We start from the raw sequence: 10,995 nt of genomic DNA on the forward strand, positions 1-10,995 counted from the left end.
TCGTTTGTCCACGTGAGCTTCATTCAGCTGAGCGCTGCAAAGATGAATGGCTGGGGTTTGTTTAAACAATCGTATGCTTCATATATTTCCTGCTCACAAATGTTATACATGTCTTGTATGTGTATCTTCTGTTCGTTGCTCTCTGGTGTTTTGAGTCGCGTGCATGCAGTGAAACCGCACAGCCATCCGGATGAAGCTGTACAAACACACCTGATGAGACATGAACGCTCATTTAACGCAGTGATGATTTTTCCGTTTATATAATCATGCCTGCGCTCGGCAGCATGAAACCAGCATTTGATCGTGAAATCAGACTGAAGTCCTGGAATGCTTGAGCGCGTGGGTGTCTGTCTGTCTGTCCCCTTCACTGCAGTCACACATCTGACCAGCATATGCATGCCTCACACTGCAAGCATCAATTAGGATGAGAAATAAATGGCTTTGGAAATGTTATTTGAATTGTTTACAGGGGGTGGAAGATGGAAACGTTGGAAAAATGGAGCAGAGACATCATGACACCTCATCAGCTGGATAAGAAAAAGCAGTCCAAACAAAATGGTGAGATTTGCTTCAAACCTGCATTTTTGGTAATAAGAATTGTGTCTTTCTAAAATGTCTTTAATCTGGTTATGTTTATTAATTTGTATAATGTAAATATACCGACATTCTTGGACAACTAAAAACTGCTTTCACCTTAAAATATATTGATAATCCCCATAATAATAAACAAAAAGTAAAACAGAAGGCCATATGATGAATTACAGATCATCAGAAGTGCTGTTTTCATAAACCTTTCCACAAGTACGAAACACGTACATGTATTGTGTTCTATAGATTTTCACTGCAAATTATTTGATAATTCCTTCCTACTTCCAAAACCCCACAATTTACAGTAAAATAACATTTTCTGCTAAATCTATTCGTCAGAAGGTGTAGAAAGCCCGTACAGCATATTTGCATTTTCTGTGTACATTTTAAGCTTTCGAATTATGTTCCTAAACATCAAACTTTACACCTCTCGAAGTAACGTTTTTGTTTGTGATACCCTGGCCCGATGCCAACATGTCTTCTTTACACTATAAGGGTTTGTCCTTTTTTAAATAAAAATAATAAATTAATTTGGTTTATGATACAGCTGTGGACCAGTGTTTTCTAGAGCCCATTTGATTGGATGAATGTTTGTAGTGCAGACATGGTCTATAAACCACAAAACTGCAATTTTGATTTCATGAGATCTTTTGTTTTTTTTCTGCTGGTGGATTCATTATGTTTCGGACAACCTTTTTTTTTTTCTTTTGGTCTATTTTATTCAGGCATGATTGCAAAAAATCTGCTCAACTCTCTCAAGATTCGCAGTCGTTTGCAACTCCAGCCAATTTCTCGTTCAGCATGTGCCACTGGTAAGTACTACAGTATGTGCTTATGTACTTTGTTTTTTATTATTCAGGACACTATCACATATCGTTTTCTGTATTGTGACATTCATATACTGTGTATGTCACTGTCTAACAAAAGTTTCTTTCTGTTAAATATGTTTTTAGTATGTTCTTCATAGGTATTCAGCCCTTCTGGAAATAAAATCTTAAATTGTTTTAGCAAAATGATTTAGAGTAAATAGAAAGAAATCTTATTTAAATTTATTAAAAAAATTATTTTAAAAAACATTAAAAATTACAATTATTTTGTGCAGAGAATTTTCATATTTTCAATTTCACATTCGAGAATCTGTGGTACAAAATTTACATTCTGTAAATGCAAATTTCTTTAAAACAAAACTCATTGTATGGAACTGTAATTATTGTAATAGACAATATTGCATGAATCTGAATGTCTTTTAGCATTGTTGACAATGGTTGTTTATTTTCACCAGCTAATATGCAGATACTTCAAATTTAGTCGCAGCTGAACGAATCCTCAGGCAGATTTGGTCAGAATTGCTGTTTAGCGCTGTGTCTTGTTAACAAACATGCACATAGTCAATTGGCGGAACAATAAAACGATGGAATGACTGTCTGAAGTGAGATATGTGGGTGTATTAATGCCTGAGTCGTGTTTTCCTGGATCAAACAAACTCTCAGCTCCATCAATGAGCATCCTAATTGAATCACACACATTCGCTGACAGACAGGTGCCTTATAGGGAGAAACTTAAGGGCAATTTCTTATCAGCCTGTTGAGCACTTAAGAACACCGCTGAAGTGGGACTCTTGTTTTGCATTGGGAGATTTCATAATGCCCACAATCATCAACATGTCAATAGAACATCTTCAACCTTGTGGCCTTTGCAAATGTTCAGTGGGCAGAAGTAATAGGAAACAAACACTGATTTAAATGATTGGCACTGATAAACACTGATTGGAATTATTTGATTTCAGAATAATTCCCCTTCACTCTAGGATCTGGAAGTATCTAGATTAGTGACTCTGGCATTGTTGAAGGGGTTTAAAAAAATTCCTCCTTTCTTTGCATGCTGAATTTGGATCATTGTCTTGTATCTATCCAACCATCTATATCAGGTGTCCTGCAGAGTTTAGCTCCAACCCTAATTAAACACACCTGAACCAGCTAATCAAGGTCTTACTAGGTATACCTGAAACTTGCAGGCAGGTGTGTTGAGGCAAGTTGGAGCTAAACTCTGCAGGACACCGGCCCTCCAGGATCAAGTTTGGTGACCCCTGATCTATATCATCTTGTTTACTCAAAACCAAATTTTTAGGTGCATATTTTAATGGACCCCTTTACACTGAACAAGAATACTTGCAAGGTTGTTAAACAAAGTAAACTTTGTATTTGAACTGGCATTTGAACTTTTCTGTGTGGTTGACAAGATTTGAGGTAAAAGATTTGTTCATTGACCTCAGTCCATCTGATTTGTTTTTTAAGGCTCCTGTCCAGATCTGATGAGTAGGAACGAGCAGCCTGACTCCCGGCCACTTGCCATGGCCCTGACGCCCCAGCTACCCCCCAGGACCCATCGGCCCCTGTGTCTCTCAGTGTCCTCTGACAGCAATGGACGCTTCAAAGCTCTGGAGACCCAGGAATGGAAGAACAACCTCAAAGCTCAGGTAGGTGGAAGTATTTTCAAGTCAGCTGCTCGTAACTTGTTGGAGGTCCAGTCCGAGACCCCCATCGTAATGTTTGACTTTTTCCATCAGATGGAGCAGGCCCATAGTGCCGGAGCAGCCAGCAGCACAGGTTCCCTGGAAAGAGCGTCTCTCTTTTGCGCTTCTGGCTCCACCACCACCTCCAGCTCTGGCCTCTCCAGTCCGGTGGAGCACCTCACCAAGAGCAAGTCCTCTAGTCGCTTTTCACTCTTCTCCCCACCTTGGAACAGCAGCTCTGAGTCCGACTCCAATCCACCTTCCCGCTCCGGATCCAAGAAAATACGCAACTACAGTCGCAGAGCTGGTCCCGGCAGTGCCAAAACGGGCCCAGAGACTCCAGAACCCAAGCAGAGCGTCCCTGAGCACTTCCAGTACTCAGAACCAGTCATATCCAAGGTTATGGACTACATTTATGTGGGCAACCTGAACGCGGCTTATAGTGGACATACATTGTGCCGTAATAACATCGACAGCATCATCGACATGAGCAGCCTGCCCGGGGAGACTTGTTTGAGAGTCATTCCTTGCACTTGTTCAAGGGGCGTCAAGCATAGTTGGTCTCGGCTCAAAGTGGACATGAGCGACCTTCCGGAGACTGTCCAAGAAGGGCTGGCACTCAAGCACCGCTGCTTCGAGGACATCAATGAGTGCATCGATGCCTCAACTGAGAAAAGGAAGCGAGTGTTGGTGCATTGTCGTGATGGTTTTTCCCTCGCCCCCGCTTGCATTATTCAGTACCTCATGGTAAAACAAAATATGAGGCTTATAGCTGCCTACGAGCTGCTCAGAGCCAAACACCCCGTCAACATTCGCGAGTCCCATCAAAACGTTCTGGTAAGTCTCGAAAGAGCTCTGAGACCGGGTGGGAACACGGATCCAGAGTGCTTTAAACAGGCCATCTCCCGCAAAGTGGCTTGGACCTGATAGTGAACCTTGGGGAACCTCAGTTTTATTTGAACGTTTTGTAGTTTGTGCTTTTATTTTGTACATTATTTCCTCCTTAACCGTGAAAGGCAGCTTTTTTGTTTTAACTGACCTCGATGTCATGGTGTGAGTACTAACTGTGAAAATTTACTGAAGTTGTTCAGTGGCCATTTAGCAAAACAAAGCCTGAGAATTTGAGTCATTCGTTTTGCTTCTGGCTAAACAAAATGAGAACAAACATGCTTTGTGCAGCTGCTAAACAATTTGATTTGTCTGGGAATATATCTCCTGTTTATTCTTCTTCACGTGGGTACATAGCCATGCTCTGTAGGTTTATGCTGAGGAAGAAAGTAGTGGGAGCTCTCAGGAGACGAAACAATGTCACATATGGCTGCAAACACCACTACTGAGGCTGAAACGTCAAACTGGAGTACTATCAACTAAACATCTCTGTTAACAGATTGAGGACTAAGCACCATTAGTCATTGTATCTGGCAGTACAAAGCACAACCTTTGTTGGCCTCCTTATTCATTTGACAGTTGGCTGATATTTCTCTGTGTTCAACCAGGGTCGAAAGATACACAGTAAGAGTAGTCCTCTATGAGGAGACATTTCATTTACTAAGTGTCGTTTATTAAATGTGTAATATTCAACAAGTTTGATCAAATAATTCAGTGCTTGGAAACAATGTGAATTTTGTGATTGTGTAAAGCATTGAAACTGGCCCACTTTATACCTTTTATGGAGTGTTGGTATTTGTTAAATGAATTAAACAGAGTTGGTGAGCAATGCTCTATTATTGCACTAACCACAAGGAAATGCACAAGTTTTGCTGAAACGTTTGCTTAGTTTGATTTAATGTTGCGCAGTGAATATAGATCAAAATATTTTGATTACGCTAATGTTTATGCTTAACTATAATGATTGTTGTTCATGGTTTCTATTGTATTTTGATTTAGCCATATAGAAAAATGTAACAACCCTGATAGCACACGTATGTCACCAGAATGCATGTATCTTAATTTAGACAGCTAGTTTGCAATATGTTGTTGACAAAATCCCTGGTCAGATATACACCCAGTTTGTACTGAAAGTGACCAATGCAAGAAACCTAGATGGCTCTTATTATAATAGATAAATCGAAGTAGGTTAGCAGTGTTGATTCTAAAGCGAACAATCTAGTTTTGATGCTTTGCAACGCATTACTTGCTTCTAGTGTAGATTGGAATGTTTTCTGCAACATTTATGGTTTAAAATTTAGATGAATCTGCTGTTTTTCTGACGTCTGCACACAAATATAATATAATGTGCGTCTTGGTGACGTACGTGTGCTTATTGGGAAATATATTTGACATGGCTTATGCTTGTCAGCAGTGATTCTTCTATTTTGATATTTAGTGCACAGTTTGGTGAAGAAAGACCCTCCTGAGTTTTGGTGCCTTTTGTTTGAACTTGTCCAGTGTGATTATTGTGACATTCACGCGCGCACACTATATGCACTCATCAGGTATAGACAAAATGTCGTCTTTATGCTTTGACATGTTCAGGAAATGCTCCATGTTGGTGTAATTTTGTGATGTATGGCAGAGATCAGTTTCATCTGAATCCGCTGTTGTAAAGGTTTCATAGCAGTGCTTACAGTGAACAGTGCCTGTACTTCAATCAGTGTGGTGGTGACGTCAATCAGTGTGATCATTACCTCCTTCTACGGGCCTGCAATTAGCTTCTGACATTAACAAAGCTGTATTTAGATTCAAATGGAACATTACCTGTTGCTTTATTCTTATTCATTAGCTTATTTAAATCTATATTTTTGGATGGTTGATCTCGCCCTGTAAAGGTCTAACAACATGAACTCTCAGGTTAACTTTATTGGCCTAGAAAACATTCTCAATGCATTAGAAACCAGAATAATGTGAGGCAATGTATTTTCTGTATCACGTTTTTGAAGAAAATGCATTTGTACATGTTGATATTAAAGAGAATCTGATGCACTGATTTCCTTGTCGTGTGATTTGTTCAAATAGGAAATCATGTGAATCTTGGACAAGATATGCATGTGATCATGTCATTTTGTTTGAGTATTTCCAGATTTTATCAAGAAGCTACTGTTTTACTTTTACACGCTATGGTATTGTAAGCTGATAACGTGGATACTAGTACCCAATTTCACAAATAACTGCCCCTAGTGGTTGGGAGGACTGCTGTTGGTTATTTGACTTGTTAGCAACTTTTTGTCTTTTTTAAACTCTACTAAAGATCATAAGCCCAGAGGAGATAAGATATAGCAACATATTCAGCTTTTGTCTTTTTGTTATATAAGAATGACATTAAAACTGTCTTGCCAACCTTTTAAAATAACTTTAACATTTATTTGTAATACTTCGCAAATGTACATTGTTAACTATGATGATTTAAACAGAGTGAAATAATCATAAACCATTTCAAGATGTGTTGTGTGAAATTAAGACTCTTTTTTTGCTCTTAAATGTATTTATTTTTTCATCTCAAAAGTTGTAATTGTACTTGGTTACCAAGGAGGCAACAGTATCAGGGAAGATGCTTGAGATGGAATACAAGAAATGTGATGTGCGTATCATTAATGCATTTGCATGCGCATGATGAAAATCTTAACTTGAGAATGAGGTTTATAGCAGGTATTAACAGTGATTAAATTAGGATTAAGTTATTCAATTATACTAAATGCATTGATAATGGTAGAGGTGTTAGTGTTATCAGTTTTTTTTTTCAGTTGACACATTACTAATTTAACAGTCTCTTTATAGAATGGGAGATAAAAACATGTTCCCCCAACATTCCCACATAGGAATTCTAAAAATTGACTGAAAATCATTATGGTCCTTATTTGCCACATTTTCAGACACTCGTCCTGCCCTCTGTTTGACAGCTGTACCAATTACACCACTATAATTGAATGCCTGGGGTGGAAGAGTCCCAGTTTAGCCATCAGCACCAGACCAACCATTTGGAAACATAAATAGAACAGTTAGAAATATTTAGAAATATGCTACTCCGCATGCATTCACAAGCTCATCTACTGAACGAGCAATAATGCTTCCAGTCTATTTAGACCTGCCTGGCTTTGCTTTGTTTTAACAACAACAACAACAAAAAAAGGCAAGAAAGAGATCAAATCACAGTTGATATCCCTTCCAGTTAATTTGTCAAGCTGGAAATGGAAGGTAAAGTTGCTTCTAGTTTAGTAAAATTTGCAATATGAGCACTTTTTGCTTTTTTTATTATGGACTTATAAGTGGCACTAGAGCTTTTAAACAATAAGCTGAACTCATTTTTATAAATGAATGATTTGTCACCTGGCTATTTTTCCATGTGTTTCCTCTGGAACTCTCTAATGGAGTCTTAGAATAGCAGTTAATCTGTGGTTAACAATACGAATTATTAAAATATTTATCCCTCAAACACACTAAAAGATTTGTTAAATGAACCACAATCTACATTTCTTAACCTTCCCATCCCTAGTCATAACAACTTATCTGCACATTGTATCTTCAAGTTGGAATTGAATTATTCTGAATATTAATTTTGTATGTGACATTCGCCCAATGGGCAAACCTAACCAAGTGATTTAATTATTATCCATAAACTGAGCCTTTGCAAAAATAATATTCACCCAGCTAACAAAAATATGTTCTAAGAATGCTTTGCTAGCATTCCCATTAAGTTATACAAATATTATTTCTGAATGTACATTTCAGGAAAATAAAAATGTTCAGAAATGTTCATGAACAATATGTTTCTCTTTCTTTCATTTTCATTTATTTTTAAATGTATTTATTTTTATGAATAAACTCACAACTCAATCAAAAATGTTTGTGGGGCACCCACCATTCCTTTTGCTTTAAAAGTGAAGGTTAAATAAGATTTTCACTGTATATGCGAAGCTGAAGAAATGCTTTTTTAAAAGCTTAGCAAAGTAATGCAGGGCTCTTGCTGGTGTCTTGATATTCATTATCTCTGCCTCATGTGTGAGCTTCACTTTGATTAAAAATATACACAATCTAAAGAGGGGTTATTTATATGCAGGGGGTTCGGGGTGGAGATGAGGGATTTGATATTGTGTTTCAGGTGTTTGAGAGCCTATTGGCTCTGTGATTGCATCTACTACCATAAACAGAGAGATGGGTTTTCCTTGGTCATGGGGGAATACAATATACTTATGATGCCCGCTCCCCGCAGAGACCATATTCTTCCTCCATTCTGTGGCTGTGTCTGCCTCAGCTCATAGGTAAGATGCAGTTTTCTCTGTTTTTCCTTTGATTATCGTATTGTTCATGTCTTTTATGCTGTTGGAATTGCATCTAGATGCATCTTAGCCAGCTGCACTATAGTTTGAAAAAAAAAAAAACAATTGTTACAGATGATTGTTCTTTGTGGAATTTCAGATTTTTAACTGGATTTTGCTATTTGTGATGCATTTGAAAGGTGTTTTGCTGTTTAATTGTTCTTTTTTTTTTTATTTTCTTTGTGAATTGAGAGCCTTTTCAAAAAATTCAGAGTTTTTGCAAAAGAGTTCGTTCAGGCTTTGTTGGGAAATCAATTATCCTGTTTAATTATATTTCATTTGTCATAAGACATTAATTCTGCATCCTTACTGGAAATACAGAAAACTGCTATTGAAAAGTCACTGCACTATTTTGGGATACACTTGGTACACTTGGTAGCTGAAATGTAATGTGTTGATTTGAGTTTTGGAAACGCTATCCGATTCGGCTTTTAGGATTGGAAGGTGATATGCCAGTGTTTATTTTGCCGTCAAGATTTAATCTTTAAATAAATATTAGGGTTCAGTCGGCGGCTCTAAAATGACGCACAGGGATCTCTTTGGCGATTTAGACAATGACGCTATGGCTTAAATCTGTGGTGTTGGCATAGCTCAAATGTAAAGGCCTTTACTACATATTTACTCACATTATCACAATGATACTCATTGTCAAACTTTAGACCTGGCATTGCAAATTGCATTCTGAATGTAATCCTGAAATACAAAGTAGATTAGAGAGTTGATAATTGTTTAGTTTTGAGCATTTTTAATTTACTGTTTTGATTCCAGTAGGAAAATTCATGTTGTACAATTTAATTAAAATTAATTAAAAATATTTAATTAATTAAAAAAATGTTTTAATGTTATATTTATTACATTTATTGGATAATATAATATAATATAATATAATTAATATAATATAATATAATATGGGAGTAAATTTGTAAATTACATAATTTTTCATTGGGTGAATCTTGCCTTGCTGTATATTTTGATCATTTGGTCAAACATTCAAGTTAGGCTCAGTCTTTAACTAAATAGATGGGTTTGAAAAAATTGACGTCATGGTTTGAGTCTTTATGTTAGATCAGTTTCAGATGATTGGGAGGGAAGGAATAGAGGTGGGGTCATGATTTTGATTATCACCCAGAAACAGGCTTAGCACAGGGCATCTCTAGAGATTTTCTGTTCAAAAATAGCATATGATTCACTTTAGACCAGAAGACTCCATTATGGCCTTATTTGAACATAGTGATGATTGGTGGTTAGTTTGGTTATGTGCCATTTTGCAGATAACTTCCATTATCCAATGCACAAAAGTATTTTTACTTGAGAATAAATGGTTATTGCATACTGTAATATTACCAGTGTTTTGTGTTAATTGTAAATTGGGTATTTTATTTCACAGGGGCAAAAACAAAATTCAGCCAAGATGTCGGAGTAAGTGAATATTTTCATTTCCCCTTTTTAGATTATCATTATCTACCTCAACTAACAGAAATTTTATATTTTATATTCGTGTATACTGGGCTTAAAAAGTAAAATAAAAAGTGAAGTGTCTTGTGGTGATTAGTTACTGATTCAACACAATATATTTGAATGATTTCAAAACACCTCAGGAAAAAGATGTCGTCGAGTCGCAAGCATCATCTAAAGGTACTATATGATTCAAAATGAAACATATTTCAATGTACATTAATGAGCAACAATGACACCCAGCCTCTCTGTGTCCCAGAGCTTGATGCTTTCCATCGCTAAAGGTATACTGGAACAGGAAGTAAAAGACAGAGAGGTGGAGAGGCAGAGATACATGGGAGAGACCTGCCCGGCTCTGTCTATACCTTCAGGCACACAGGCATTACAGGTACCAGACAATAAATTCACCTTCTAAAAAAGCAAATAATTAAATATGTGCATGACACCCTAGAAAACATGGTAAATGGATTACTAAAATAAATAATTCTTATTGTTTTTAGGAACTGTGCAGGGAGTTTCACCACAAAATTGATGTCACTGATGAGGAGAGATACGATATGGAAATGAAAGTCAACAAGAGTGCGAAGGAGGTAAGATGTCATCTAAATTTTATTCCAATCCAGTTTGTGTTTTGTCTTGTAGTTTCTATACTGATGGCCCTCATTGACTGACTGTAGATCGAAGACCTGAATATCAAAGTTATTGACCTGAAGGGCAAGTTCAAGAAGCCAACTCTGAGGAAGGTGCGCATGTCGGCCGACGCTATGCTTCAGGCTCTGCTGGGCTCCAAGCACAAGGTGTCTCTGGATCTGAGAGCCAACCTGAAGCAAGTCAAGAAGGAGGTCAAAGAGGAGGTGACCGTTAAACTGCATTGTTTTCATTTTCATTGAGGTTCCTGTATTTCTTGGTCCAAAAGAGCTTAGAAACTTCTAAATTCTGAAAGATGCTGATCTTAGACCCTAAATCTTTTGGCTCACTGACCAAATGTCTTTAATTTATGCTTCATAGGATAAGGAACTGCGTGATGTTGGTGACTGGCGTAAGAATGTTGAAGACAAGGCTGGTATGGATGGCAGGAAGAAGATGTTTGAGGCCGAGGCTTAATTTTTTAGTTTTTGTTTTTAAAGGGGTCATATGATGCTGCTAAAAAGAACATTATTTTGTGTATTTGGTGTAATGAAATGTGTT

The 10,995-nt window shown here is 37.3% G+C and overlaps 2 protein-coding genes and 1 long non-coding RNA gene across 4 annotated transcripts in view; 2 read left to right on the forward strand and 1 right to left on the reverse strand.

Annotated features, from left to right (window-relative positions):
• LOC107675461 (uncharacterized) lies at positions 1-6,019 on the forward strand. Of its 2 annotated transcripts, none has more exons than XM_016469823.1 (5): positions 1-55; positions 470-558; positions 1,314-1,400; positions 2,883-3,064; positions 3,155-6,019. In XM_016469823.1, exons 2-5 carry the CDS (start codon positions 480-482, stop codon positions 4,025-4,027), a joined length of 1,221 nt encoding a protein of 406 aa, XP_016325309.1. In that variant the 5' UTR covers positions 1-55; positions 470-479; the 3' UTR covers positions 4,028-6,019. The 2 variants fall into 2 exon arrangements, with proteins under 2 accessions (XP_016325309.1, XP_016325308.1); XM_016469822.1 differs by having other exon boundaries at positions 21-71.
• Positions 6,020-8,238: 2,219 nt separating this feature from the next.
• On the forward strand, positions 8,239-10,958 carry LOC107675463 (troponin I, fast skeletal muscle-like). Its single transcript, XM_016469825.1, has 7 exons — positions 8,239-8,295; positions 9,740-9,771; positions 9,951-9,987; positions 10,067-10,195; positions 10,308-10,397; positions 10,485-10,661; positions 10,816-10,958. The coding sequence occupies exons 2-7, from the start codon at positions 9,764-9,766 to the stop codon at positions 10,909-10,911; spliced, it is 537 nt and encodes a 178-aa protein (XP_016325311.1). The 5' UTR covers positions 8,239-8,295; positions 9,740-9,763; the 3' UTR covers positions 10,912-10,958.
• Positions 10,553-10,995, reverse strand: part of LOC107675465 (uncharacterized) — a 12,798-nt gene continuing 12,355 nt past the window's right edge. The window contains exon 3 of the long non-coding RNA XR_001632600.1: positions 10,553-10,628. This is a non-coding gene — a long non-coding RNA (uncharacterized LOC107675465). The remainder of the gene's footprint in view (positions 10,629-10,995) is intronic.

Source organism: Sinocyclocheilus anshuiensis, unplaced genomic scaffold (assembly GCF_001515605.1).
Source record: "Sinocyclocheilus anshuiensis isolate Anshui unplaced genomic scaffold, SAMN03320099.WGS_v1.1 scaffold1270, whole genome shotgun sequence".
NCBI lineage: Eukaryota > Metazoa > Chordata > Actinopteri > Cypriniformes > Cyprinidae > Sinocyclocheilus > Sinocyclocheilus anshuiensis.

Coding starts and splice junctions, on each gene's coding strand:
- LOC107675463 (XM_016469825.1), top strand. Junction 10,398..10,484: donor TCAACAAGAGTGCGAAGGAG/GTAAGATGTCAT, acceptor GACTGACTGTAG/ATCGAAGACCTGAATATCAA. Junction 10,662..10,815: donor AGAAGGAGGTCAAAGAGGAG/GTGACCGTTAAA, acceptor TATGCTTCATAG/GATAAGGAACTGCGTGATGT.
- LOC107675461 (XM_016469822.1), top strand. CDS start 43: ATGAATGGCTGGGGTTTGTTTAAACAATC. Junction 1,401..2,882: donor TCGTTCAGCATGTGCCACTG/GTAAGTACTACA, acceptor TTGTTTTTTAAG/GCTCCTGTCCAGATCTGATG. Junction 3,065..3,154: donor AGAACAACCTCAAAGCTCAG/GTAGGTGGAAGT, acceptor TTTTTCCATCAG/ATGGAGCAGGCCCATAGTGC.